We start from the raw sequence: 25,445 nt of genomic DNA, 5'->3' as shown, positions 1-25,445 counted from the left end.
AATCTGGGAACCCCTAACTGACCAGGGAAAAACTCCAGCCTGTAGCCTGCTGCCCTGGTCACTTCCTACAAAGGGCAGCTCTGCTCAGAACGGCAACTTCTCAGGTCAGCCCCAGCAGCTTCTGACACACATTGGGAGGATTGGGTGGGATATCAATTTAATAAATAAATAAATACATAATGTAAGCATAGCTGATATTTTAATCACCAACACCATTGCCCTGATCAAGACCGATTGCATTTCCCCCACTGATCTAAATCCACCTTGATGTGTACATTGTCTTCCGGCTCAGTCGAATCAGTTCCCTCACGTCTGAGCGAATCCTTATCCTCGGATAATTAGGAGGTGTTATTAAATTTCAATCCAATTTTAAAAGCTATATCCCGCTCACTGATTTTCTCAGTTTTGAACCCCCAGAGATTCTGGCCTGTACATATTTAACACACCTGGGTGTGCTGGAAAACACACAGATAATAGCCGATAAAACGGTGATAAGCCTGCAGGGGATTGTGTTAGACTAAAACTTCATGATCTGTGTATCGTACGAGTTTTATTGCCTCCTTTCCAACCTCTGATATTAAACTCTGCCTTATCAGTGAGGGCCAAATGGCCAGATCAGATGTTGCCTGGCATGTGATGGGGGGAACAGAGAGGAGATTCACACCATACATGGAAAGCACATCCAACACACATTTAAATCACATGACTTCAAAGAATCCTAGGAACTGTGGCTTCCCCTTCACAGAACTACACGTTTCTGTTACCCTTAACAAACTGCAGCTTATCTACATGGCTAGAACCCTCTCCCGGGCTGGGTCCACTGCATGGGATGGAATGTCTCTCGACATTTTTCTGTCTGGGGTGTGTTTGGATGTCCCATCACCATTTTCCAAGGCAAGGCAGGCCAAGGTGAGGCTGGTGCACTGGGAGGGTGTGGAAAGGAGGTTGCCCTGTCCTGCTCTGCTCTTCGAGAGGAGCCAACAGGGGAAGGCAGCAGAAGAGAGAGCTCCTCCTAGTGAACAACTCTGCTCTGACAAAGGGCAGAAGTAAAATGAGTCTCTTCCTCCAGTCCAGCTCTCTTAGGCCCTTCTTGAGAACTGGAGCCCTATGGTCTGAAGAAGACGGGCATTGTTCTTGCACTCCATGCTGCCTTGCCTGGTGCACTCCCTCTGCTGCTGGACTTGCTAGGTGCTGTGGGAAACGCTCAGCTCCTTGGGGCCAGGAGGAGGCACCTGTGAGGGTCTTGGCTCTGTCACAGGCCCTGGTGCGGTGGGATCTGGTTCAATGGGCTCCTGCCTACCTGCCAGACTCAAGTTCAGCGGTCCCCTGATCACCAGCATCAGGCTCAGAGCCAGGAACCTGGCCTGGCTTCTCAGCTAGTAGCATTGTAGCCTCTGACTCAGTGTCTCAGTCACCGCTGGCCTCCAGGATCATGACAAAGGTCATAACAGGTTCCCATCTGCAGGCAGCACCCTGCTCAGGAGAGGAGATGGGTGCTGTGTTGCATGGAGTCTCCTTGTGCTCCAAAATGGTGGTTCTGAGCATCCCAAGGGGATTTGAACCCCTGACTGTAGGAATGCCTGGGGATTAGCAACAGCAGGATTGTTATTGGGTGAGCCACTGGGGCCACATAGTGGGGACTGTGTCATGATGCAACAGGGTGACCCTGTTGTGGTGAGTTCAGTGGCTCCCTCTGTGTGTGTGTGTGTGTGTGTGTGTGTGTCAAGGGGGCGGTGGCACCAGCACACTCAATGATTGGTGGGATTTGGTAGTGTTTCCAGGGTTGCTGAGGGTGTGTCTGTCATTTTCCCACCACTTTTTATTTTCAGGTGGTGGTGGTGGGGTTTGCCTTCCAAGCTGAGCATATATGAGATAGAGCAGCCAGTATCTCTTTCCTTGCTGCAATTGTTGTGTTGGATGGTTCTGCCCATGTGTGGTTAGTTTGCATCAATCATTATTTGAGCTATTGGAGTCATCTAAAAATAATCATATCTATCTACAAAAGAAACTTCGCTATGACTTATAAAAATTCTAACGCTACTCCATACTCCACCCTAAAGGCTTTCTCTACGGTTTCAGAAAAACGAGACTATTAGGCTCTCCCTAGTACAACATTAATTGATCACATTCCTCAGCCTTCCAATATTCTGCAATCACCTCTTGTTTTTCATAAACCATGCTTGATCAACTCCCGTGTAATTACTGATAATTTGATTCCGTCTTTGTGCAGATATCCCTGCCAGTATTTAACAATCTGCATTAAGCCATGATGAAGGTCTGTGTGCTACTACAAAAGCCAGACCTTTGTGAACTAGAATTATATTTGGCTTCAAACCAAGAGCTTGGAATCCTCTTGATCACTGTTGCTTAAATACATCAACATATTTTCTAATTCTTTTCTTTGTCCAAAACATGACCACTCACTGTAGCATCCAGTTTTTCTCCCTTTGAAAATAATGTTAATTGTAATAATCCTCTGTAGTATGTTGTTATGTGCCTTCAAGTCGATTATGACTTATGGCAACCCTATGAATCAGTGACCTTCAATAGCATCTGTCATGAACCACCCTGTTCAGATCTTGTAAGTTCAGGTCTGTGGCTTCCTTAATGGAATCAATCCACCTCTTGGCCTTCCTCTTTTTCTACCCCCTTCTGTTTTTCCCAGCATTATTGTCTTTTCTAGCGAATCACGTCCTCTCATTATGTGTCCAAAGTATGATAACCTCAGTTTCATCATTTTAGCTTCTAGTGATAGTTCTGGTTTAATTTGTTCTAACACCCACTTATTTATATTTTTCGTGGTCCATAGTATGCATCACTCTCTCCTCCAACATCACATTTCAAATGAGTTGATTTTTCTCTTATCTGCTTTTTTTACTGTCCAACTTTCACATCCATACATAGAGATCTACCTGTGTGGTATAGAGGCTTCAATAATTTTGCAGAAATCCCTTCATAATTTCATCATGATAACTGGTTCAACTTCTATTACCCTGTTTTAGTAGTGGGATTATATGTTCCTCATTTCATCCTAGCCAATTTAACATATGTAAAACCAATGTATGAGTAAGTGGGATTACATGTTCCCAATTTGACAGATTTACTACCAACATGATTTTCTGTTGCACAAAAGCCAAAGATTTATCAAAGCCAAAGGTTTATAAACTTTTACTGCATCCATATCTATACGTTTGCATTATTTTTAATTTAAGAACTATTGTGTTCATTTTCTCATTCTCTCACTACTCCATCTGCTACTTTCAGATGTAAATGTGAAGCATTATATAGCCAAAATAACAACATCCACAAACCAAAAGGAAGTATCAGCAGGCATGGGGGAACCCAAAGTTTGCAGAAGTAAAAATAGAGGGGGGGGACTTCAGGGGGGAAAACCTTGGTGGGAGAAGCCCCCCCCCAAAACAAAAACTCCAGCCCAATGAGAATTGAGCATGCTCAGTGACCACAGAATAAGGACTGGCTGTTGGAGTGGGGAATGGAATACCAAGAAGGGGAAATAAAATGGAATATCTTGGGAAAGGGCATAACTAGCTAGAACCCTGAACTGCAACTTTTTCTTGCAGGTCCCACTTGTTTCTTTTAAGTCCTGAACGGTTCTCCCTCTCTCCTGTGTTTTGGTTTTTATTAACAAAGGCAAAGTATACATCTCTCAAGCGAAGATTTTGCTATTTACCTTAGTTGGTGAGAACTTGTTTCTGAATTACTATTAAACTGAAAGTACTCTTCTCTGTCTTCCTTATACTTGCGCACAGATTCCTTGTCTCAAAGCAACATAGTGTTTGATTCCTATGTTTTTAGGAGCACAATCTAGCTTTGATTTTACAGTCACCATTTCAACTGCTGCATGATCTGAATATGCCTTTGGGTCAATCAAAACATCTTGAAACCCAGGTAAAATTCCTGGTGTAGCTAATAATATAACAAGAACATATTTAAACCCTTGGGGTAGAAAATCTCCATCAGCCACAACTTGTATCTTATTGTTTATTTCATTACATTTATATCCTGCCTTTTTTCTGTCATGGAGCCCAAGGTGGCATATCTGTGGTTCCCAGGAGGTCTCCCATCCAGGCTTGGACCAGACCCAGACCTGCTTAGCTTCAGCAAGGCAATGACTTCACGTGCCTTCAGACCACACCCTGGGACTTTCTATCCTACCCTTAAGACTGCAATCCTATATACACTTACCCATTGTAAGCATACCCATTGGATGCTGCCCCACTGAAATCAATAGGCCATACTTCTGAGTAGGCATGTATAGAATTGAGCTGTAAATCTCTTATAAAATACAAGAACACATTATCACTTTTTTCAATTGCTCCGTTTTACTGATTTGATCATCAGGAACCAGCTCTGCAGCTGCCAGCAGAGCTGATCTGCCTACTGGAAGGGAGGGATCCTCCTCTGAGCAAGGCACACAGAGCTGACAAATGCACACAGTGGAAGAATAAATATACCAGTTAGCTGGTATAGCACAGTGGGGAGGAGAGCCCAGCTGGGAGTCCAGAGTCTGCGAGTTCAAATCCCCACTTGTGTCTCCTGGGCGTCAAGGGCCAGCTAAAGATCACCCCCACAGTGAGTGGCTCAGGGATCACGTGCCCTGCCACCTGTGCAGCCATGGGCAAGCTGCATGAGCCCAGTTGCCCCCCAGCTAGCCGTTGCGGACAAGGAAGGGGCTGGCTTGTGCAGCTGTGGCAAGCTGAGCAGGCCCTAGCCAGCTGGGGAGGACTAGCCTCAGGCCATGGTAAACCCCCTCTGAATACCGCTTACCACGAACACCCTATTCATAGGGTCGCCATAAGTCGGGATCGACATGAAGGCAGTCCTTTTCCATTTTGGCTGCATTTTCTGGGAAGCTCCCAAGAGGAGAGAGAGAGGTGACCGTTTTGGGGATGGGGGAGCCAGAAAGGTGCAAGAGTAAGAGGCTGGGAGTAAGAAGAGCAAAGGACTGAAGACAGGGTGAGAAGGGAAAGCTGGTGGGAAGCTTTACCCCAGGGGGAGAAGAACGGAAGAAACAGGAGTTGGTAAGGAGGCTGTGCTTACTAAGGAAGGTCTGGAGGCCAAGCAACCTCTGGTGGCGAGCTTAAAGGAGTGGAGAGGGCGTAAGGCAGGGAATCTACGCTAAGGAAAAGCCAGAGGATGGTAAAAACGAGTACTTATCTGAGGGAATAAAACATACACGCAGACAGGATCAGTTATGATCTGAGCACCCAGGCTTGTGGCAGCAAGAGACTCATTGGGTGACCTCTGAAAGTGACTGACCGCCCGGGGGATTCTGACCATCCTTGCATAGAGGGTATGGACTGACATTGATTTTTAGGGACTTTATATCCCACCTTTTGTATTCACCTCAAGGCACTAAGAAATACTAGAGACTAAAGTACCGTTTTATCTAAGTTAAAAGAACAGTCCATTTATTTGACTGAATAAAACATTTTGACTGAAAAAAATCTAATCCATAAAAGTACAAATTCTCATGCTAAAATTATGATAAAAACTTCCAGAGCAGCAGTGCAGTGGCAAATTCAGAAGTGCAGGGTCCCTTCATGATAGTCATGCCATACCCCCTCACAGCCATGCCCCCTTTCCCACTTTCTCTCCTCTCCCATGCTCTGCCTGTCGCCTTGTCAGCCAACACCCCGCTACAGCAGATGCCCTAGGAGCCACTCAGCATGAAAGGGGAGGCTGTGTTAGCTGCTGAGAAGAGTCTTCTCAGTGGCTGACTCACCACCTTTCACAATGATTGGCTCCAATCAGCGTGAAAGGAGAAGGACTCTTTTCAGTGGCTAACACGCTCCCTTGTATGCTGATTGGCTCATATATAGGGACCTGGCTGGTTTTTCAACCAGCCAGGAATATCTCATATGTTGTGGATTTTTGAGGAAATATTTACTTGGTAGGGACGCCAGTGCCTGTCTTTGCCAGGTTGATGACCCCAGTGGCGAGCAACATTTTGCCCGTTAGTAATCCCAAGAGCCAAACCCTGAGCTTGTCGTCTTGTTCCTTCTGCAGACTATTTGAGACCCACCCTGAGTGCAAAGATGCCTTTTTCCTCTTCCGTGACATTGATGACCTGCAGCAGCTGAAGATGAGCAAGGAACTACAGGCTCACGGCCTCAGGTAGGTCGGCTGAGACGCCCGTCTTCTTCTCTGTGTCTCAGTTGTACCAGTCCCAATGCCGCAGAGCTTGGAAAAGTTACTTTTTTGAACTACAACTCCCTTCAGCCCCAGCCAGCATGGCACTGGCTGGGGCTGATGGGAGTTGTAGTTCAAAAAAGTAACTTTTCCAAGCTCTACCTGGGGCTGGTTGGCTCACAGGGCCTGCTGGCTTTCCCAGCAAGCCTAGCTTCAAGAGGCTGCAGCTGCTACGCAATGTCCAAAGCCTGCTCTGGGTTCACCTCCTGGAGGGTTGCTAGGCAACATCCAGCGTCCCCTCTTCCCTCCACATGAGGCTCTGTGGCCTACTGCGGGTAGTTGCCAGGCAATGCATGACGTATTGGTGACTGTTAGGCTGAGCAAAACATTTTAGCAAAACCCAAACGCCCCCCACCCCCACTAATGAATCCCCCTCCCTCTCCACATGCAACTAAACTAACTAAAGACATGATGCAACTAGGGAAGGATGGGTCTGTCCGTTTGTTTTCACGGAGGTTCTCGTTTTTCCAATCGCTAATACAGTTCTCCATATTTCTGCAGTAATTTGCCATTTTTTTAAAAAAAATCCTCATGAAAACGCTTAAGCATTTTCATGTGACTTTCTCCTAATAAATACATTTTTGTCCACAGTTTTGACCAAAGAACACATTTTTGCAAGCCAATTTCTGCCAATATCATGCTTTTTAATGTTATTTTCACTAATATACACATTTCATGCACATTGTTACCTAACGTAAACATTTTTGTAAACGTTTGGTTGTAGGATTACATAGCAAAATTCTGATAAGCGCAAATTTTGAAGGATGCCTGTGTTTCCGTTTTCCTTTTGCTTTGGAAAGTGTGAATTTCATAGATTTGTCTTTAAATGTGAACTGAATCAAATTTTCCCCCTGTCCCTAGACACAACTGAGGAAGGCGTGCAGAAATATATATAACAGAGAGCGAGAGAGCGCTTCTACCTTTCCTTTTTCATGACAGTTTGGGTGCAACCAATGAAATTGACAGAGAGGCAAAAGAAATTACTTTTTAACTCAATGCATTCTGCCACAAGGCGTGGTGATGATTTGGACGAGGTTTGTCATATTGTTGGCTGGGTTTTCATAGAATCTTAGGAGTTCTGTTGTTGTTTTTTCTGTCACTCTACATTCCATGGCTACTGGGCATGCTCAGTCCTCGTTGCCCCATTAGGTTCTTGTTTCTAAATTTTTGTTGTACTTCTGCAAACTTTGGAGTTTCCCCGAGGCTACTGATATTTCTCTCTTGCTTCTCTGTCCTTTTTTGGCTGCCTTTCCAGTGGCACTCTCCCCCTTGTGTTTGCTATTATTTATTTATTGTTTATTTATTAGAGTGTTGGACTACGACCTGGGAGACCAGGGTTCGAATCCCCACACAGCCATGAAGCTCACTGGGTGACCTTGGGCCAGTCACTGCCTCTCAGCCTCAGAGGGAGGCAATGGTAAACCCCCTCGGAATACCGCTTACCATGAAAACCCTGTTCATAGGGTCACCATAAGTCAGGATTGACTTGAAGGCAGTCCATTTCCATTTCCATATCCCGCCTTTCCTCCCAGTAGGAGCCCAGACCTATTAGAAGGAGTGGGAACTAATTGGAACCTCCTTATTCAGAAGCAGTATTGCACTGAATATGAGCTGCTGGAGGACAATCTCAGGACAGTGCTTTCCCCCTCATGACTGGTTTTTGGGCTTCCTGAGTGCATCTGGCTGAACTAGGTGACCCTAGGGTCTAACCTAGCAGGGTCTTTCTGTTCCTGGGCAAGCCCCAATGACACAGAGCTCTACAAGAGTGCAACTTCTACACTTGTCATGTAGGCATGGGGGAGAAATTTGATTTGGCTCACATTTAAAGGCAGAACTTCCTAACTGGCACTTTCTGAAACGATATAAGAACTGAAACATAGCCATCCTTTGAAATTTGCACTTCTCTGAATTTTGCAATGCAGTTCTCAAGGAAAGTAATACAGGCAGGCCCCGCTTATACGGCAGGTTCCGTTCTGGACCCCCGCCGTAAAGCGGAAATAGCCGTAAAGAGAAACCCCATTGAGTATAATGGGGCGCGTTGCGCGAAAATGCCGCAAAAGCGGAAAATTGGCTTTAAAACGGGGAATGAAAGCCGCTGCATTAACGGAACACCGGGAAGCTAAGCGCTGGTAAGCGGGGCCCTACTGTATGTGCAAAAGTACATATACTAATGTAAAGTGTGCATAAAATTGCATATATAAGCAAAAATAGCATATAATGCACTATATAGGAGATAATTGGTTTGCAAGTATGTATATATTAGGCAAAATTGCATGCAAAGATGTGCGTATTAGGAGAAATTCTTGCTAAAACGCTGGTGAATTTTCATGAGGACTTTCTTTTTTAAAAAAATTGCAAGCTGATGTGGAAATGTGAACTAAACTTAATAGTGGAAAAATGAGATTACTGAAATTTACAGATTCACCCCTCCCTGCTTGTCAGGGCTCTGTGGGTTCAAGTCGGGGAGAGGTTACTTGGAAGGCCCAGAGAGAAGTACATAGTTCAGGTCAGGCAGAAATCAAGCTCCAGAAATTGAAGGGGCCAGAAGCAGATATGTAGTCAAGGCTAAACAGACAGTCACATTTCAACAGGAAAAGGCAACATCAGATCCTCTCTAAAGAGCAGTCAGAGGGATCTTTCATCTCTGACCTTAGTGCATATCACCATAGTGCTAAGACTGGAGGTGAGACCTCTGCCTGCTCTTTAAGAATAAAAGGCAACATATTCTCCACCCACCCACCCTCGCTCAACTTACTAAATAATGGTGGGCCTGCTGTCAAATTAATGCCACCAAGAGTTGGTGACGCTTTTCAAAAAGAATTTGACACAAGAATTTGTCTTGCTTGAACATGTCATCGTGCAGAGGACTTGTGGGTCAAATCACTTCATTGTTTAATCTAAAGACCAAAAGATTAAAATATCAGACAAGAGGGGTAAACAAGCACATACCTAGTTTGAAAGCATGTGTTTACTATCTGCAGTATGGACACCAAGAAACGTTTGCGTAGATTAATAAGCAGCTGCAGTACATTTTGCTGCCCTGAGTGTGACAATTTCCCACTGACTTTGGCAGGAAAAACAAATCTTTACAGAATAATCTAAGCCAGAGCAAGGTCTCTACAGATTTATGTCTAGCTTTTGCTCTGAACCAGTAGAGCGCCCCTTATGTTCTTGACCATGATGCAAATGTTTAACGCTGGGAGTGACTCCATATACAAATTGGGTAAATGAACTATTTAAAAACCAATTGGAAGATTAATACCTGCTGCCTACGTGTCTAGAGTCTTTTCAAGCTGGTCTTCCAGATGTTGCTAGACTACAGCTCTCGTTGTCCCTGGCCATTGGCCATGCTTGCTGGGTTGATGGAAGTTGTAGTTCAGCAAGTTCTGGAGGGCCAAAGGTGCCTCACACGTAGGGATGGGTGAGAATTTCAATTCTGTTCACATTTCAAGCAGAATTTATCAAATCCGCACATTCTGAAACAATATGAGAACTGAAACACAGCCACCCTTTGAAATTTGCATTTATTAGGATTTTGGGATGCAGTTCACCAGCTAAACAATATTTACAAAAATGCATATATTAGGGGAAAGTGTGAATAAAAATGAATATATGAGTGAAAATAACATGCAAGAAAGCACGACATGACAAGAAACGGCTTTCTAAAATGTCTACCTTTGTCAAAACTGCCTACAAAAATGTGTTTATTTGGAGAAATCCACACTAAAATGGTGGAGAACTTTCATGAGGATTTAAAAAAAAAAAAAATTGCAGATTGCTGTAGAAATGTAGAGGACTGAATTTAACATTAGAAAAGTGAGCAAGGGAGAGAACCAAAATTGACAGGTCTTTCCATCCCTACCCATGCCTGATGTAAAGGAAGGCCAATGCAAGCAAACATTTTCCCGGCATAATTCCCAGCTCAGCCTCAGCACATCCTGCAGGTGCTCCCCAGGGATCTGTGGGATTTACCAATTGGTTGGTCTCTATGAAGACCCAAATTTCATCCCTTTACGTTAGTTGAGCGGGGGAGACTTCCCCTGACACATTCTAAGCCTAAGAGATTGAAGGGTCGGTCCCTCAATTGACCGCTAGGAAAGCCAAAGAGAGTTTGCAAGGATTTAGTCCAGGGGTTCCCAGACTGGTCCACGGACCACTAGTTCTTCACGAGCTGCCGTCAAGTGGCCCGCAGCATGCCTGTGGATTTATGGCTGAAGACAGTAGATGGCACATCCTTCGCATGATATATTCATATTGATTTTTAATTGTATTTTCGTTGCTTATTTTATTTCTCATATTGTATTTTATTGTTGTACAGTTTGAATTCTATGGAATTCATATTGTAATACCACAAAATACAATATATAAGAAACAAAAGAAGCAATCAAAATGCAATTAAAAACCATGGAGCATCTAGCACAGCGGTTACAAATGCCAGAAAAATCATTAAGTGGTGCGCCAAGACCCTTGGCAATTTCCAAGTGGTCTGTGGGAACCACTGATTCTAGTAGCAGTGTCAGGATAAATTTTCATCGTCTGAGTGAATACACAGGCATCTATCAGTATTTTATTTATTTATTAAATGTATATCCCGCCCTTCCTTCCAGAAGGAGCCCAGGACGGCAAACAAAAACAACTTTAAACTTCATTCCTGCTTTGAGCAGGGGGGTTGGACTCGCTGGCCTTAGAGACCCCTTTCAACTCTACGATTTTATGATTATGTGATATTTAAAACATTTTTAAAACATCTTTGAAAATAAATCTTTAAAACATCTTTGAAAATAAATATTTAAAACTTCTTAAACATATATATGTTATGTGTGTATGTTAGGAGTTGCTGAGCTACAAGTTGGTACCTCTGGATCTGGGTGCTGGTACCCTCATGTGGTGAGCCACAGAACTGCACCATGGAGCACTGGCCTGCCAATAAAAAATTCTTGCGCTCTGAACTGGCCTGCCCACCCAAGCTGACCATTGGACTTTCTTAGACAGGAAGGACTATCAAATTATTACCTGTTTAACTTAGACCTGGGCATCAAGGTCTTCCTTAACTGTGGCACATTCATGTGCATCCTCTGGTTCATTCCAGCCTTCTGGCTTGGTCTGATTCCTGGCTTCTTGGCTTCAATTTCCTGGCACTTATATCATCTTGGATAACTGTGGCTCAGCCCTGACAATATGCCATCATTTTAGTCACAGTTTGTCTCTATCAGTAAAAAGCAGCATTGAGTTAACAACGGCTGCATACAATTTTGTAATTGGATGATTAAAGACATAGCAACAATCAATGATGCATTCACGTTTCTCTTTACAAAAAAATTATTAGTTTTCAAAAATACAAGAAAACTTACAACAACAAGATACTTCCAACAAATCTGGTACATGAAAAACAGAATTAGTTTCAATGCATAACGAATGGATTAGCTCATCTATGTTGTGTGAAGATTTCCACACCAGATTGAGATTGGCTCTTCTTTCAGTTTGTTTAATGTGAATAAGGAGCAATGTTAGGAAGCATTTAACAGATGAATTGGGCAGTAATTGCTTAGGTTCTTAGCAATTATCTGTTTATTGGAAACATTTTGTTACCAGCTCCCAGCCTGATGACATTGATCCAAGATTGTTTATAATATGAAGACAACTTTGCCAAAACAATCCTGTCAGTAAATATTACTGAGAAAACCCTCTGGAGGCAATAACCTAACTTCACTGTGGCCCTCTTTTGCATGGAGGCCTTTGATTAAATTTAAGATGCAATCATCATTCATTCTCCAACAACTCTGGGGATTTTGTTTGAAAACTTGAATGAAAAAAAAATTCTTTCCAACCACTCTTATCTGTTAGCTTCTTCTGCCAACTAGTAATGCTCCAGGAAATAATGTTACATTGGCAAGGATGAGATTCTGTTCTGTTCTATTCATCCACGGATAGCCAACGTTGTTGGACTCCATTAGCCCCAGTCAGCATGACCAGTGGTCAGGAATGATGGGAGTTGTTGTTGGAGGACTAATGTTGTCCCATTCTTCGAAAAGGGCAAAAAGGAGGAACCTGGGAACTGCAGACTAGTCAGCCTGACATCAATCCCCGGGGAAATTCTGGAGCAGATTATAAAGCGATAAATCTGTAAGCACCTTGAAAACAATGCAGTGATTACTAGAAGCCAACATGGATTTATCAAGAACAATTCCTGCCAGACTAATTGTATCTCATTTTTTATTGGGTAACTTCCCCAGAAGACTGTGGGAATGCTGTGGACATAATATATCTTTACTTCAGCAAAGCTTTTGACAAAGTGCCATGTGGTATTTCAAAGGGATCTTGATAGACCGGAGCATTGGGCTGAAAACAACAGAATGAAATTTAACAGGAATCTACACCTAGGAAAAAGAAACCAAATTCATAGTTATAAGATGGGGAATACTTGGCTTAGCAATACACCATGTGAGAAGGATCTTGGGATTGTTGTTGATCACAAGCTGAATATGAGAAAACAATGCGATGTGGCTGCAAAAAAGGCAAATGCTATTTTAGGCTTCATTAATAGAAGTATAGTTTCCAAATCGTGTGAAGTATTGATTCCCCTGTATGCGACATTTGTTAGGCTTCATCTTGAGTACTGTGTCCAGTTCTGAACACTGCACTTTAAGAAGGATGCAGACAAACTGGAACAGGTTGAGAGGAGGGCAACGAGGATGATCTGGGGACTGGAAACAAAGCCCTGTGAGGAGAGACTGAAAGAACTGGGCATGTTTTGCCTGGAGAAGAGAAGACTGAGGGGAGATAGGATAGCACTGTTCAAGTACTGTACTTGAAAGCATGCCACACAGAGGAGGGCCAGGATTACTTCTCAGTCATCCCAGAGTGCAGGACACAGAATAATGGGCTCAAGTTAGAGGAAACCAGATTTCATCTGAACATCAGGAAAACCTTCCTAACTTTTAGAGCCATACGACAATGGAACCAATTACCTAGAGAGGTAGTGGGCTTTCTAACACTGGAGGCATTCAAGGGGCAGCTGGACAGGGACCTTTTAATTTGGATTCCTACATTGAACAGGGGGTTGGACTCGATGGCCTTATAGGCCCCTTCCAACTCTTCTATTCTGTGATTCTGTGACTACATCTGGAAGGCACAATATTGGCTAACACTGAATTAATTGGTCTTTTTTTAACCTCACATGCCGTTGGCTTCCATTTCTTGGACGGTTGGTTGGGTCATCTCATAATAGTCTTCATATTTGCCTCCAGATGTTTTGGACTACAACTCCCATCAGTCCAAGCATTGTATGGCCATGCTGGCTGGGGCTGATGTAGTCCAAAACATCTAGAGGGCACCAGGTTGGGGAGGCTGCTCTAGTATATCCAACTCAAGTCTCCCTACATAAAGGGAGATCTGTTTCTACTAGTAAGGCTCTTCTGTTGGCGATACATGTGAGGCATCTTTTCATCTCAGTTGAGTTTTGTTGTGACAAATTATTAAGAATCTTCCACAAGGATAATAAAACTGATTTTGCCCTGCTGGACTCGGTGAAGACTCCCATCTGAATAGAGCTCACTTGATCACTACTTCTGAAGTCACAAGTGCCAATTTTTTTTGGTCTGAAGTTCTTGAACCATAATCCTCTTAGTGAACAATACAAGAACAGCTCAGATGTTCCTCTGTCACAGCTGGAGAAATACATTTTGACATCCTAGCCTGTTGCTTGGGATAATATAGCTCTGGAATTTACTGGACCATGTATGAGAGCTCATATTTTAGCTGGATAGATCTTGTTCCATAGGTAAATTATAAAACATTGAACAGAACTGTGTTGGACAAGTCTCCTTCCCTATTACTTTTTTTAAAATATTATCTCAATGTCCGTTGAGACTTGCTCTGCCACTTAAGGCTTTCACTTATTATGTTTTTTCAATTAGCTGCACCTTGGATTTTGTACTTGACCTACTTGGTGGATTCTCTCTCTTAATATTTGAACTTTTCCCAATTGTTTTGCTGGCGCGTGATAAACTAGGCTCACTTCCAGATGACCAGTTTAGTGAGCAGTCATCTTGATTTGTTTGCACAAAGTTTGCAGGGAGGATATACAAAGGCCGCTGTTTTTGGTGAACATTCATCCTGATTTGTTTGCAGGGAGGTTATGCAACATTGCATCAAAGCAAGTGCTGTCCACACCTTCCAGAGCATTTTCCCATCACTTTTCTTACTGCAAAAAGTCGGTTTTGTTATTTGAAGGCAGGTTTGTTTTGCAGGAGCAACAAACTACTTTAATTGTGCAATCTGAATTTGCTGGTAGTCAACTGAATACCACCCACAAAATAGCAGCAGTCTGGAAGCCAGCTTGGCCTCTCTCCTGAGCTACCTATGCTGGTTCCTTAATCCTAAGACACTTTGTTCACTCACTTGCCTCTTCTTGTATGCTAAAGATGTGCTTCACTGGGGGTAGGGGGAGAATGGACAGAAGAGTGTTTTTCTCCTCAATACCTCCTTAAAAATACCTCCTTGGGATCAATAGTGGCACCAAGGGTAGGAATGGGGGGAGAAATTCAATTCAGTTCACATTTAAAGCCAAATCTATCCAATTTCCAAAACGATATGAGAACCAAACACGGCCATCCTTCAAAATTTGCACTTATCTGAATTTTGCAATGCAGTTCTCGAACCAAGCCATGTTTGCAAAAATGCATAGATGAGGGGAAAGGGTGCATATTAACAGATCCCTCCATTCCTACCCCAAGTTCATGTCTGCATGGTTAAGAGAGAAGCTCATTTCATACGCTAGGGTGGCCAGGTGTCCTACTTTCCAAAAGACAGCCCTCTATTAGAAGGAGTCCTCTGTTTGAAGGGTTGCCTGGTCCAAGACCTGTTCAAGGAAAAAGAACCTTACGAAGGGAGAGATTGCCTATCTATGGCTAGCACCTGGGGACAGTGGAAGCTGATCAGTTAGGGAGAATGGGGCTCTGGCCCACCAGCCTCAGCTTGTCCTCAGCTAACCCTTGCCTGCCTGCCTTCTTACTTACAGCCAGTCAGGGGTTTGCACTGCCTTGCCAGCTTCCTCCTCCATAGTGTTGGTTTTGCCCTTGTAGAGTTCAGCAGGAAGGAGGAAGACAAAACTAGAACTAATGGACTCTGTCAGTCATTGGCTCTGGCTCCAATTATGGTTGGGCTCTCTGCCTTCCAGCCTGCCAGTCCCACTGTGCACCAGCTACCGCTGCCTGGACAGCTGCACAATCTTTCCTGCTGCAGTGAGACTGTAAATCTATTTAGATTGTAATTATTTCTTAACACTGCACCTATACATATAAATCAGCATACACAAATTTTATGGAAATCTGTGTCTTTTTTGGGGGGCTGTCATGTGAAACTGCCCAAGCTAATTATTCCATGGTTGTGCACGTTTATCTGAAACATCATCATTGACCGTTAACATTCCTAATTCTGTCAGATAACCAAAAACATTTGTTTGACATCCTTTTCATCTGTAAACAATTTCCGTACTAAATTTTCAGCCAGTATATGAAAGAACTTTAAGTGAAATATGACAACAGTTCCATAAAAGTAGGTTTTCCAGAAAGTAAAGCAATAATATTTTCCCAGAAAGTGTGTGGGCTTATCCAAACGGAGCGGGATAATCCACGGTTTCCATATTCGGTTTGTCATCTGATAGTCCTCACTTTGCCTTTTAGTTCGCTCTTTCCTATTAAAAAAAATGCTTTTTTGCACCTGCACACACAGCAGTAAGACCCCTACATTCTTTTCGCTTTTTCCAAGCTCCGCCTCTAAAACCTTCCCCTATCAACCAGTTGGTCAGCAAAAAAATGACGTATGCTCCTCTCTCCCTTTGCAACGAAGCACAATATGGCTGTAAAGGAGTTCTCGCCGCGGAAGGAAAGGGAGAAGGAGGGGGGTGGTCGGTTTCAGCCTGCCTCCAGAAAGCTTTGTCAATTTCATTCTACTCGCTGGGGTTTTTGCTTCAAATCATTTCACAGCGGGATGGAAAGGGAGAAGGAGGGGGGTGACACGTTTCTTGCTTTTTTGGAGAAATAAGTGCAATTGCCAGCTTGTGTATCTCCTTAAATATCCATAAAGGCAGAAGAGCATACATTCGTTTAAGCGTAATATCGCAAATACAAACAAAAAAGGGGCTGCTGGTCGTTTCATGCCTGCCTCTGGAAAGCTTTGTCAATTTCATTCACACATCCCTCCTTCTCCCTTTCCTTCCCACAGAGAAATGATTTGAAACAAAAACCCCAGCTAGTAGAATGAAATTGACAAAGCTTTCTGGAGGCAGGCGTGAAACCAACCAGCAGCCCCTTTCTCGCTTGCTGTGCATTGCAGATCTCACCCAGAGCGGCCGCCCAGTTTGCAGGCTGGCAAAAAATAAAATGCAGCTTCATGGCTGTGTGGGGATTCGAACCCTGGTCTCCCGGGTCGTAGTCCAACACTCTAACCACTAAGCCACACTGGATCCCCAAATCCCATTCTGTCTCCTCCTTCCTCATCGCTCCAAGACTGTTCCATGGGACTCATGACAGCCAACTGGCTTACATCTTTGGCTATTCTGATGCCTGCCTTTCTTCTCTCTCTCTCCCACACTCTCCCTCCATCTCCAGAGTGATGTCGTTCATTGAGAAGAGCGTGGCCAGGCTGGACCAGAAGGACAAGCTGGAGCACTTGGCCTTCGATCTCGGCAGGAGCCACTTCCGATATAAAGCTCCCCCAAAGTACTATGAGGTGAGAAGAGCTGGGATAGGCAACTCCATCCTTGGAAATGCAGAATATAGATACAGGGTGGCATCCAACTGGCAGAACTGGTCAGAGCAAGGATTTTCTTGTGCACAATGGAACTTCCTCCCCTCCTCTATGCACCTCCAAAATCTGTTCTATGGGTTCCTCCAGCCCTCCGGAACAGATTCGGTGAGGGTGTGGGAGTAAGGACAAGAAGGAAATTAATTTGGCACCAAATTCACACTTCCCAAACCAGTATGCAAACCAAAACTGAGCTCTCTTTCAAAATGCCCACTGCTCTGAATTTTGTAATGCAGTTTTCTGAGCTGAAAGTGTCTACAAAAATGCATACACCCATGAAAGAGCACGCAGAAATGAGTATATTAGTGAAAATAACACCAAAAAATTCTTCCAGTTAGTGGGAAATTGCTTGCAAAAATGCATATATTTGACAAAATTGTGTACAAAATATATGTATGTGTCGGGAAAACGTGAGTGAATTTCCATGCCGACTTTTTTTTTTAATTGCAAATGTATGTGGGAAAGGGGTAAACTGAATTTAAGATTAGAAAATTGAGCGAAACCCAAAGTGACAGATTTGTTCCTCCCTAATTGGCAATATTCCAGGCGCTGGACAACAGCAGGTGAATCATCCAGGAAAGGCCGTCATCGCGGATTCTCAAATTTTATCTGAGCTGATGCCCCCCCTTTCCAGAATCAAAAGGAGGGTCTGGGTGGGGGATATAACCTAAATTTTGCCCCACTCTCTTTTTACCCTCCAAAATTACCCATCTTTCTCTGGATTTTCCCCCCAGTACATTGGTGCTCAATTCATCCAAGCTGTCCAGCCCATTCTAAAAGAAGACTGGACCCCAGAGGTCGAGAAGGCCTGGGAGGTAAGGAAAATCTGCAGGGTTAACTTTTTGTACAGCAAAAAGTACACCTTGGCCAACACAAGGAAACTCCTTTTCAGGAATATTCTCTAGAACAGCCTTTCCCACCCTTTGGGACCCCAGATGTTGCTGCACTACAATTCCCATCAGCCCCAGCCAGCATGGCTAATGGTCAGGAATAATGGGAACTGGAGTCCAGCAACATCTGGGGACCCAAAGGTTGGGAAAGGCTGCTCTAGAGCATGGATGGGTAACCTGTGGCTCTCCCGATGTTTCTAAACTCCAGGTCCCATCAGCCTTAGTTACTATAGCCCATGATCAAGGATTACGGAAGCTGTCGTACAACATCATCTGCACAACCACAAGTTACCCATCCCTGCTCTAGAGTCTAGGGCTGGGATAACTTCCACCAGTAAACAGGCCTCTAACCATCATTCATGTGGCCCTCAGGGCAGGGTTCAAAGAGGAGTGCTTGAATAGATGTTGCATCACCAGAATACAGACAGTCTGACACATTTATTTAATGGTACTTTTAAAATATTAATAAAATAACATTTAATTTTACAAACATGGCGTGCCTATTGTTTATCCCAGTGTCTTTGCACTAGGCAGAATGAGATTTAATTCATTTCTGACCAAGCAATTGGGTAGAATGGCTGCCTACACATTTTCCATTAGCTAGATTGGTGGGAACTAGAGAGAGGGCCTTTTCAGTGGCGGCCCCCACCCTCTGGAACTCCCTCCCACAAGATCTTCAGCACGCCTCTTCCCTGAATATGTTCCGCAAGGCCTTAAAGACCTGGCTTTTTCAACAGGCTTTTGGGACTTCTGGGGAAGCTTAATGTTCTTATGTTTGAAATGCCTCTTACCCTTTATTGCTATTATCTTAATTTATATTGTTATATTGTATTTTACTGTATTGTATTCTGCTGCATTTTATTATATGTACGTCGCCTAGAGTGGCCATTGGCCAAATAGGCGACACATAAATTAAATTTTATTATTATTATTATTATTTTCCTTTACCATCCCCACAAGTAAAAAGGGCTAGAAACTTGCTTTCTTTTTTAAACGACAGCAGAGAAGTCAGGAAAAAGGTAAGGAATATTGGGGGGGCACCTTACAAAGACATCATACGGGGAAAGAAGATACACAGGGGCGGATGTTTTTCTCTGCACAATTCCCGAGGAAGGAACTGCATGTTGGGACATGCCATCGCTGCTCCAGAAGCATTTTAAAAGACTTTTTCAACCGTTCGGATGCAGATGAGGTATTAGCTGCATTAAACAGCTGTAAAATGAGAAAGAACTTTTTGACCATCTTGTAAGTACTTTGTTTTGCTTTAAGTGGATGGATTTTTTTTAGGATTTTTCCTAAAACAAAGATGCACCCATAAATGGGATGACATGAAGACGGTTTTATAAATGCACGAAACCAGCATGGGATGGAACTCAAGGGATCCTTCTCTCCCTGCAGTCCTACCCATGTACAGGCAGAGCCAAGTCCCCATGGAACACGCACTTCTGATTAAACCAGCATAGGATTGGGATGTACATCAAATGAGTCGTCATTACTGAAGCAACGCCCGGGGGGGGGCGGTTTACATTTTTCTGATACTAGGAGAAGGCGGTGCTTTCTGAAAATGTTGGACAAGGGTGCTTGGGTTTGATTTGATATGGCCTTATTTTATGTTCATTGTCTAGCAATTTCATAGTTATATAATATCACTCTTGTTTTCTCTTACATTTTTAGAATATTTAGTTTAAACAAAACTAATTTCACAATTTTTAATATACAATACATATTAAGAAAAAAGGAAGGCTAAGAGGAATCCTCCAGTTTTCCCCACTGACACCTATGCAGGCCTGTGTATGCTCATTTGTTTTTAATATGGAGGATCATTTAGTCATTATTGTTATTATTACTATTATTTGTTAGTCACTCATTACCTAAAGGGTCTCCAAGCAACTTACATTTAAGAACATACATATAAATACATTGATTTGATTGATTTTAATATTGCACCCTAGAAGAAGTATGAAATAAAATACAAATATGATTCTCCATTCCAGCTTCTGCCACCTGCAGTCTAGCAGCATCTGCTGATTGCTTAGGCTGTAGCAAGTTTCAAGGGTGGACTGGGGTTTGCACTGGAGTGTGGTCAACCACCTGCCCTACCTTTCTGGCGCATAGCTCTGCTTTGGCCCTTAATGCCCCCTGTTCCTCCCCCCATTTTGGTTCGCCCAGTCAGGCTGCTTGGAGTGATCCTCATTTCCCTCTTCTTGCCTCCTCTTTCCCTGAAGAGCCTGTTCAGATACCTGGCAGCCGCCATGCGGAGAGGGTTCTACAAGGAAGAGAAGATGATGGAAGGCAATCAGTCTCTTCCCTCAAGGAAGGCTGGTGGTGGTGAATCAACGCCAAACAAAGTCTAGCAAGACTGCTCCACCCTTGATGCAGCTCGTCGGATCTTCCCGGAACTTTTCTTGCTCCTCTCTCCTAAGTGCAACTCCCCAAGCACACAAGGAATTGCTTGCAGCAATTCCGCCTCTGCTAAAAACTGGGGTTGGTTAAAAAAAAAAAATCTGGGGGAAGATTTAGGGGTTCTTAAAAGAGAGACCACACAACCATAAGGTGATTTATAAGATCTTTATAAAAACATGTTGGTATTTGAAAGGGCTGTTGTGGGAACAGAGCACAGCTTGCAAAGAAACCATGAGAGGTCCAGGCCTGTTTTTGTTTGATTACAGACCACACATGGCTGGGGTACGTCAATGCTCCCCTGCCATTTTAGGGGGTTCCCAATACTGTTTCGATCACGGTGTTTTCCTTTCCAAAAAAATAAAGCAATAGTGCCTCCTGTTGGTGATTAAAAGAAAAAATGCACAATGTACTTCACTTCGCTGTAGTGCTACATAGAGAACTTCAGCACGTTGTGAATGAAGTAGCGAAGACTGGCCAGAGTTGTCTCTGTGGGTGGTGTAAATAGCCATTATAAATGCTTAAATGGCCACTAAACAGGCCTTGCAATAGGGAGACAATGCAGCTGGTCCAGCATGAGCACTTCTTAAAGTAGGATGCAACAATGTAGTTCTACAATGCAGAGTGTTTCGTGTACTCTGGGTACCTCCCTGAAAATTATAACTGCCCCTTAATTTAGATCTGTCGATTGAAAACAGAGTTGAGGGGGATATCCTATGTTCCTTTATCTTTTAGAAACCTGGTTGGTAACTAGTTCAGCCAGAGGTCCATGAGTCGTGGAAAACCAAGGTTCTAGTCTGCATTGCTTCCAAAATGACCACCCTGTAATCCCCACTCCCATTGAGGAGGCCTTTCTTTTGCCTGTGGGGAAGAATGCAACAACACTTCTCTAGGGGCTTGATTTGGCCCAAGGAGCATTGGCACTGACCCATAGTTTACAGGCTGAGCACTCTCCTGCTGAACCACTTCATCACTGGAGCACTCATGTAGACCCTTTAAGCAAAACAGCCCCCGTGATGAATGCCAGCAAGGCTCCACACTCTTCTTGCACTAATACCCTGCTATTTTGCAAGCCTTTTATTCATCATTTACTTATTTTAGTTCTCTGTGTGCCCCCTCCTCCTCCAGCACTGGGGTGTAGAGCAAACAAAATCGATCATTGAAAGCAAACAAAAATGGTGAACACAATCCCGTTTACTAGCATTCATCGTCAAGTCCCTGCAGCAAGTGAGTTAGGTCATGAGAAGGAAACCAACTTGAATGTCAGATGAACTCTTGTAAGAAGGAGCAGGCTACAAATTTTAGCCCCCACCTCTCCATCTAGTACATGGGGACAGACTATGAGGGGGGTTGTATAGTATCTGAAAAGGCTGTTTGGTGAGAATCTTGAATCCAGGGCCAGACCAAGATAGGCAATCCTCTCAGAAAAGGCATCCCACTAGCATTCCTTGCAACGTTGCATAGGTGCACAAGCGCAAACTTGATGCAGTCACTGGGAACCTCCTGCTATGATGCTGAGACCTGACTTGGTCCCTCTTCAAGGTGCAATGGGGGGAAAGAGAAAGATGTGTGCAAAATTGGCTTCTGTGATTGGCAGGTGGTATGAAGCCTCTGGATCGGACAGCTTGGCCTTCTGCCCTGGCCAGATCAACCAGCTAGTATCTGCTCCTTGCTTTGCTTCAGGCTCCCACTTCCCCATGTCCTCTAGGCTCATCACAGCCCCTGCTGTGTCCTCTTAACACCCAGCATCCTCCTCTGACACACGGCAAGGGGATCTGGGGCACGCCTCTTGGATCCCACGCTGTTTCAGAAGGGAGTGGCAGAGCACCTCTTTTGGAGGCACGCAGAAAGTCCCAGGTTTCGTTGCCAGCATCTCCAGTTTAAAAAGGATCAGGTGACAGGAAAGATCACATTCTGCTAGAGGTCTTGGAGAGCCTCTGCCAGTCAGAGTAGAACAAATTAGAGGTGGGGAAGAAATTCGATTCCGTTTGCATTTAAAGGCAAAGTGACCTAATTCACACTTTCCGAAATAATACACAAACCAAAACATGGTCATCCTTTGAAATTTGCACTTCTTTGAATTTTACAATGCAGTTCAACAGCCAAGTCAGCCAAGTCCATGTGCGCGGAAATGCATACCGTAGGGGCAAAGCAGGCATCAGTTTTTTGTATTAGTGAAAATAAATAACACACAAGCATGAATAATATTAGGGGAAATGCTTTGCAACAATTATGTATATTAGATAAAATTGCATACCAAAATGTATATACTATGAGAAATTCACACAAAAAGGCTGATGAATTTTCACGAGGACTTAAAAAAAAATCCGCTAACTGGCGTGAAAATGTGGGGAACAAGGCTGGAGAAAATGAGAAACAGAGAGAAACCAAAATGGAGATATTTGCCCCTCCTTAGACAAAATAGCCTGACCTGGTTTCAGGCCACTTCTTATCCTTAAAAAGATTGCTTTGTGTTACTGATGCTGTCAGACCAGCTTTGCCTGGTCTCCGGATGTTTCTCTCTGTGCTATGAGATGGAGTGTTGGGTATTTCTTTGAATCATCCCATTTCAGCTGTGAGCAAACAGGGAGCCCCTCAAGCATTAACAAGCTCAGCGATTCTATTCCTTGTGTCTTTTATTGCCTTCTGCTCTTTTAACATGCTGTTTTGTAAATGATTTGCTTGTGATTTAGGTAATTAGGTTGTATTTCAATGTACTCTTGCTTTCCCATGAATGATTTATCTACAGAATATTCTCAGAGCAGTTTTCTTTCCAGTGTGGAAATTCCTCCTTCTCCTGAATGTTACATTTAGGGTCACAGTCTCTAGCCAGTGACTCACTCCTATTGATGGATTTAAAAGCAGTTTGATCGAATTAAAAAGGTGCAAGTTGCATCTTAAAAGAGGCTTCCTTCCTGGGTTGGGGATGGAAGAAAGCCTCTCATGTGATGGTGCCTGTTGTTGCAACACAGGGTTCACCCAAAACCAAAGCTGTTTCTTGTTTTTGCTTTTTTAGCTTTCGTATGCAATAATATATGTATTACAAATTATTGCATAAACATAATAAAATTGCATAAATCAACATCAGTGCTATGAAATAAAACAACAAACATCTAAAATGGCAGGTAACTAAACCAGCGTGAAACCAACCTTAACTGGTTGTTCTGGAGTAAAGTTCACACTTATAAGTGGAATGTGTTTCAAATCAGGTCTGCAGCCAAACCCACGTAAAGTGGAGTGGAGAGTGTTTGAATTTAAAACACAACAGGGGCAGGATTTCAGTGAGGCAATGAATCCACTCCAGGTTTTTAAAAGCACCTTCAACAGCTCCTTGAAAGTCTGCACTAAAGCCCGGAGCGGATTCACTGTCCTGACATTGGAGCCACCAGTCTCCATTGGCTCAGTGGTAGAGTACTTGCTGTCCGTGTCCAGATGAAAAGTGCCAGGAGATGGGAGGTTCACCAATCCCTGCCCCCCTCAATGCAAATTAAAATGGGATCCAGTTCACTCATTAAGAGTTGATTATAGAGTCCAGCCCATTGGGAAGTTCTCCTGCACAAACCTCATTGAAATGAAGGGGGAATCCCTTTTTTTTTTTCAGACACTCTGGCACAGGAGAACTTCCCAGTGGAATGCACCTATGATGATTCAGATCTGCCTGCCTCCCACCCATCTGTCTTTATCAGCTTCCCAAGTTCCCCCCTCCCCTGCAGGCATGCATGCACATACACACACAGTCACTTGACCTTTTTTTTTTGCAGAAGGCACCTCTGCTTCCTCCAGATAGTATCACTCCCTTCTCTGCTGTTTCTGGGCCCTCCAGCTATCAAAGGGGCACTTTCCCCTTCCATCACTCTTTATCATTTGTAATTTGAGCAAGATATATCTTTGGGGCTTTGCGTTTCCCCCGATGAAGCTTCTGTACTATAAAATTCCTAATAAAAGTTTAAAAAACAAAAATAACTTGAATGTTAGTTTTGCTTCTTACTTTTCCTTCCTTCCTTGCTCCCTTGTTTTTGCAGCGAGTAGGTAATTCAGTGAGACAGGATGGAATGTGCACTTGGAGATGGGAAGTTTTTGGTGGTGGTGGTTTTTAAAATCCAATTTAAAACAAATTATTTGTGTTTTACTCTTCTTCAAGTGACCGAGCAAACAAACGGAGTGATCAGGCCTCAAACGGCGTCCTATAGTCTATGGCAGAGAAGGATGTCAGGCGTATTTCAGTACTCAGGCACGCATGCACATACACACTTGACAATTTTAGACATTGCTAAGGTACAAAAGATGAAAAGAGTAGAATGAAGAAGTACAGAAGAGCCTGGTTTTCCATTCCGCCCTGTATTTAGTGCAGGCAGCCCTGTTTCTGTTCTGCTGCAATTCCGCCAAAAACTATGTGATTTGTCTCACTGTCCACTGTGACAAAATTATGTAAGTTATGTAAATTACATGGTCATTCCATTATTCCACCCCATACATTTCTGCAAAGGAAACACAATGCAAATTGCGGGGGGGGGGGGCAAATAATCGATCACATATCATTTGCAAACTAAAAGCAACAACAACAGCAAATACCAATCATATTCACTGGATTGATTTCTGTTCCGGATTCATCACAGGATGAATACGCAAATCGGCAATTTCCACTCCTGTTTCTGTTTCCGATGGAATTCTCTGAGATCCCCATTTGCACCTCACAGCAAGCTGAAGCTTGGCGTAGTGAGGAGGTCCTGTGGGAGTGTGGGCTTGTGGCTGCTTTGCTCTTTTCTACGGCTGTTTTAAGTGTCTTCCTGCGGGTCAGCCGAAGCAGAGTTCTTTCTTCACTAGCCATGAGCTATAACCAAGGCTTGTTCTTGTCATGTGAACCAGGCCACTATCAGCCCTTTTTAAAACAGTAGTGGCTGCCCAAGGCATTTTGCTGCCTAAGGCAGAGGGCAAAATGATGCCCCCCTCCAAAATGCCATGTACGGAAGTCAAATTGCACTTTGACACTTGCAATGGGACCATATCCTCCACTGCACATGGGAGCAGCGGGATACCTTAGGAGGTTCAGCCATGTGGCACATACAGCTCTGTCCTTGGACATCTTGCTGTCACTCCATGTGCCCCCCCAACATGGAGAGGATGAACTAGGCACCC

At 43.7% G+C, this 25,445-nt stretch overlaps 1 protein-coding gene across 4 annotated transcripts in view; it reads left to right on the top strand.

Annotated features, from left to right (window-relative positions):
- Positions 1 to 24,239, top strand: part of LOC133370749 (cytoglobin-1-like) — a 37,435-nt gene extending 13,196 nt beyond the window's left edge. For all 4 annotated transcript variants that reach the window (XM_061597490.1, XM_061597491.1, XM_061597492.1 and 1 more), the window contains 4 exons: positions 6,031 to 6,138; positions 16,824 to 16,944; positions 17,754 to 17,834; positions 20,135 to 24,239. In XM_061597490.1, coding sequence (XP_061453474.1) covers positions 6,031 to 6,138; positions 16,824 to 16,944; positions 17,754 to 17,834; positions 20,135 to 20,263 — 439 coding nt within the window. In that variant the 3' untranslated portion in view covers positions 20,264 to 24,239. The remainder of the gene's footprint in view (positions 1 to 6,030; positions 6,139 to 16,823; positions 16,945 to 17,753; positions 17,835 to 20,134) is intronic.
- The last annotated feature ends 1,206 nt before the right edge of the window (positions 24,240 to 25,445 follow it).

The sequence above is a fragment of the Rhineura floridana genome, chromosome 15 (genome assembly GCF_030035675.1).
Source record: "Rhineura floridana isolate rRhiFlo1 chromosome 15, rRhiFlo1.hap2, whole genome shotgun sequence".
Lineage (NCBI taxonomy): Eukaryota > Metazoa > Chordata > Lepidosauria > Squamata > Rhineuridae > Rhineura > Rhineura floridana.
The sequence above is the reverse complement of the archived record's forward strand: the minus strand, read 5'-3'. Positions and strand labels throughout refer to the sequence as shown.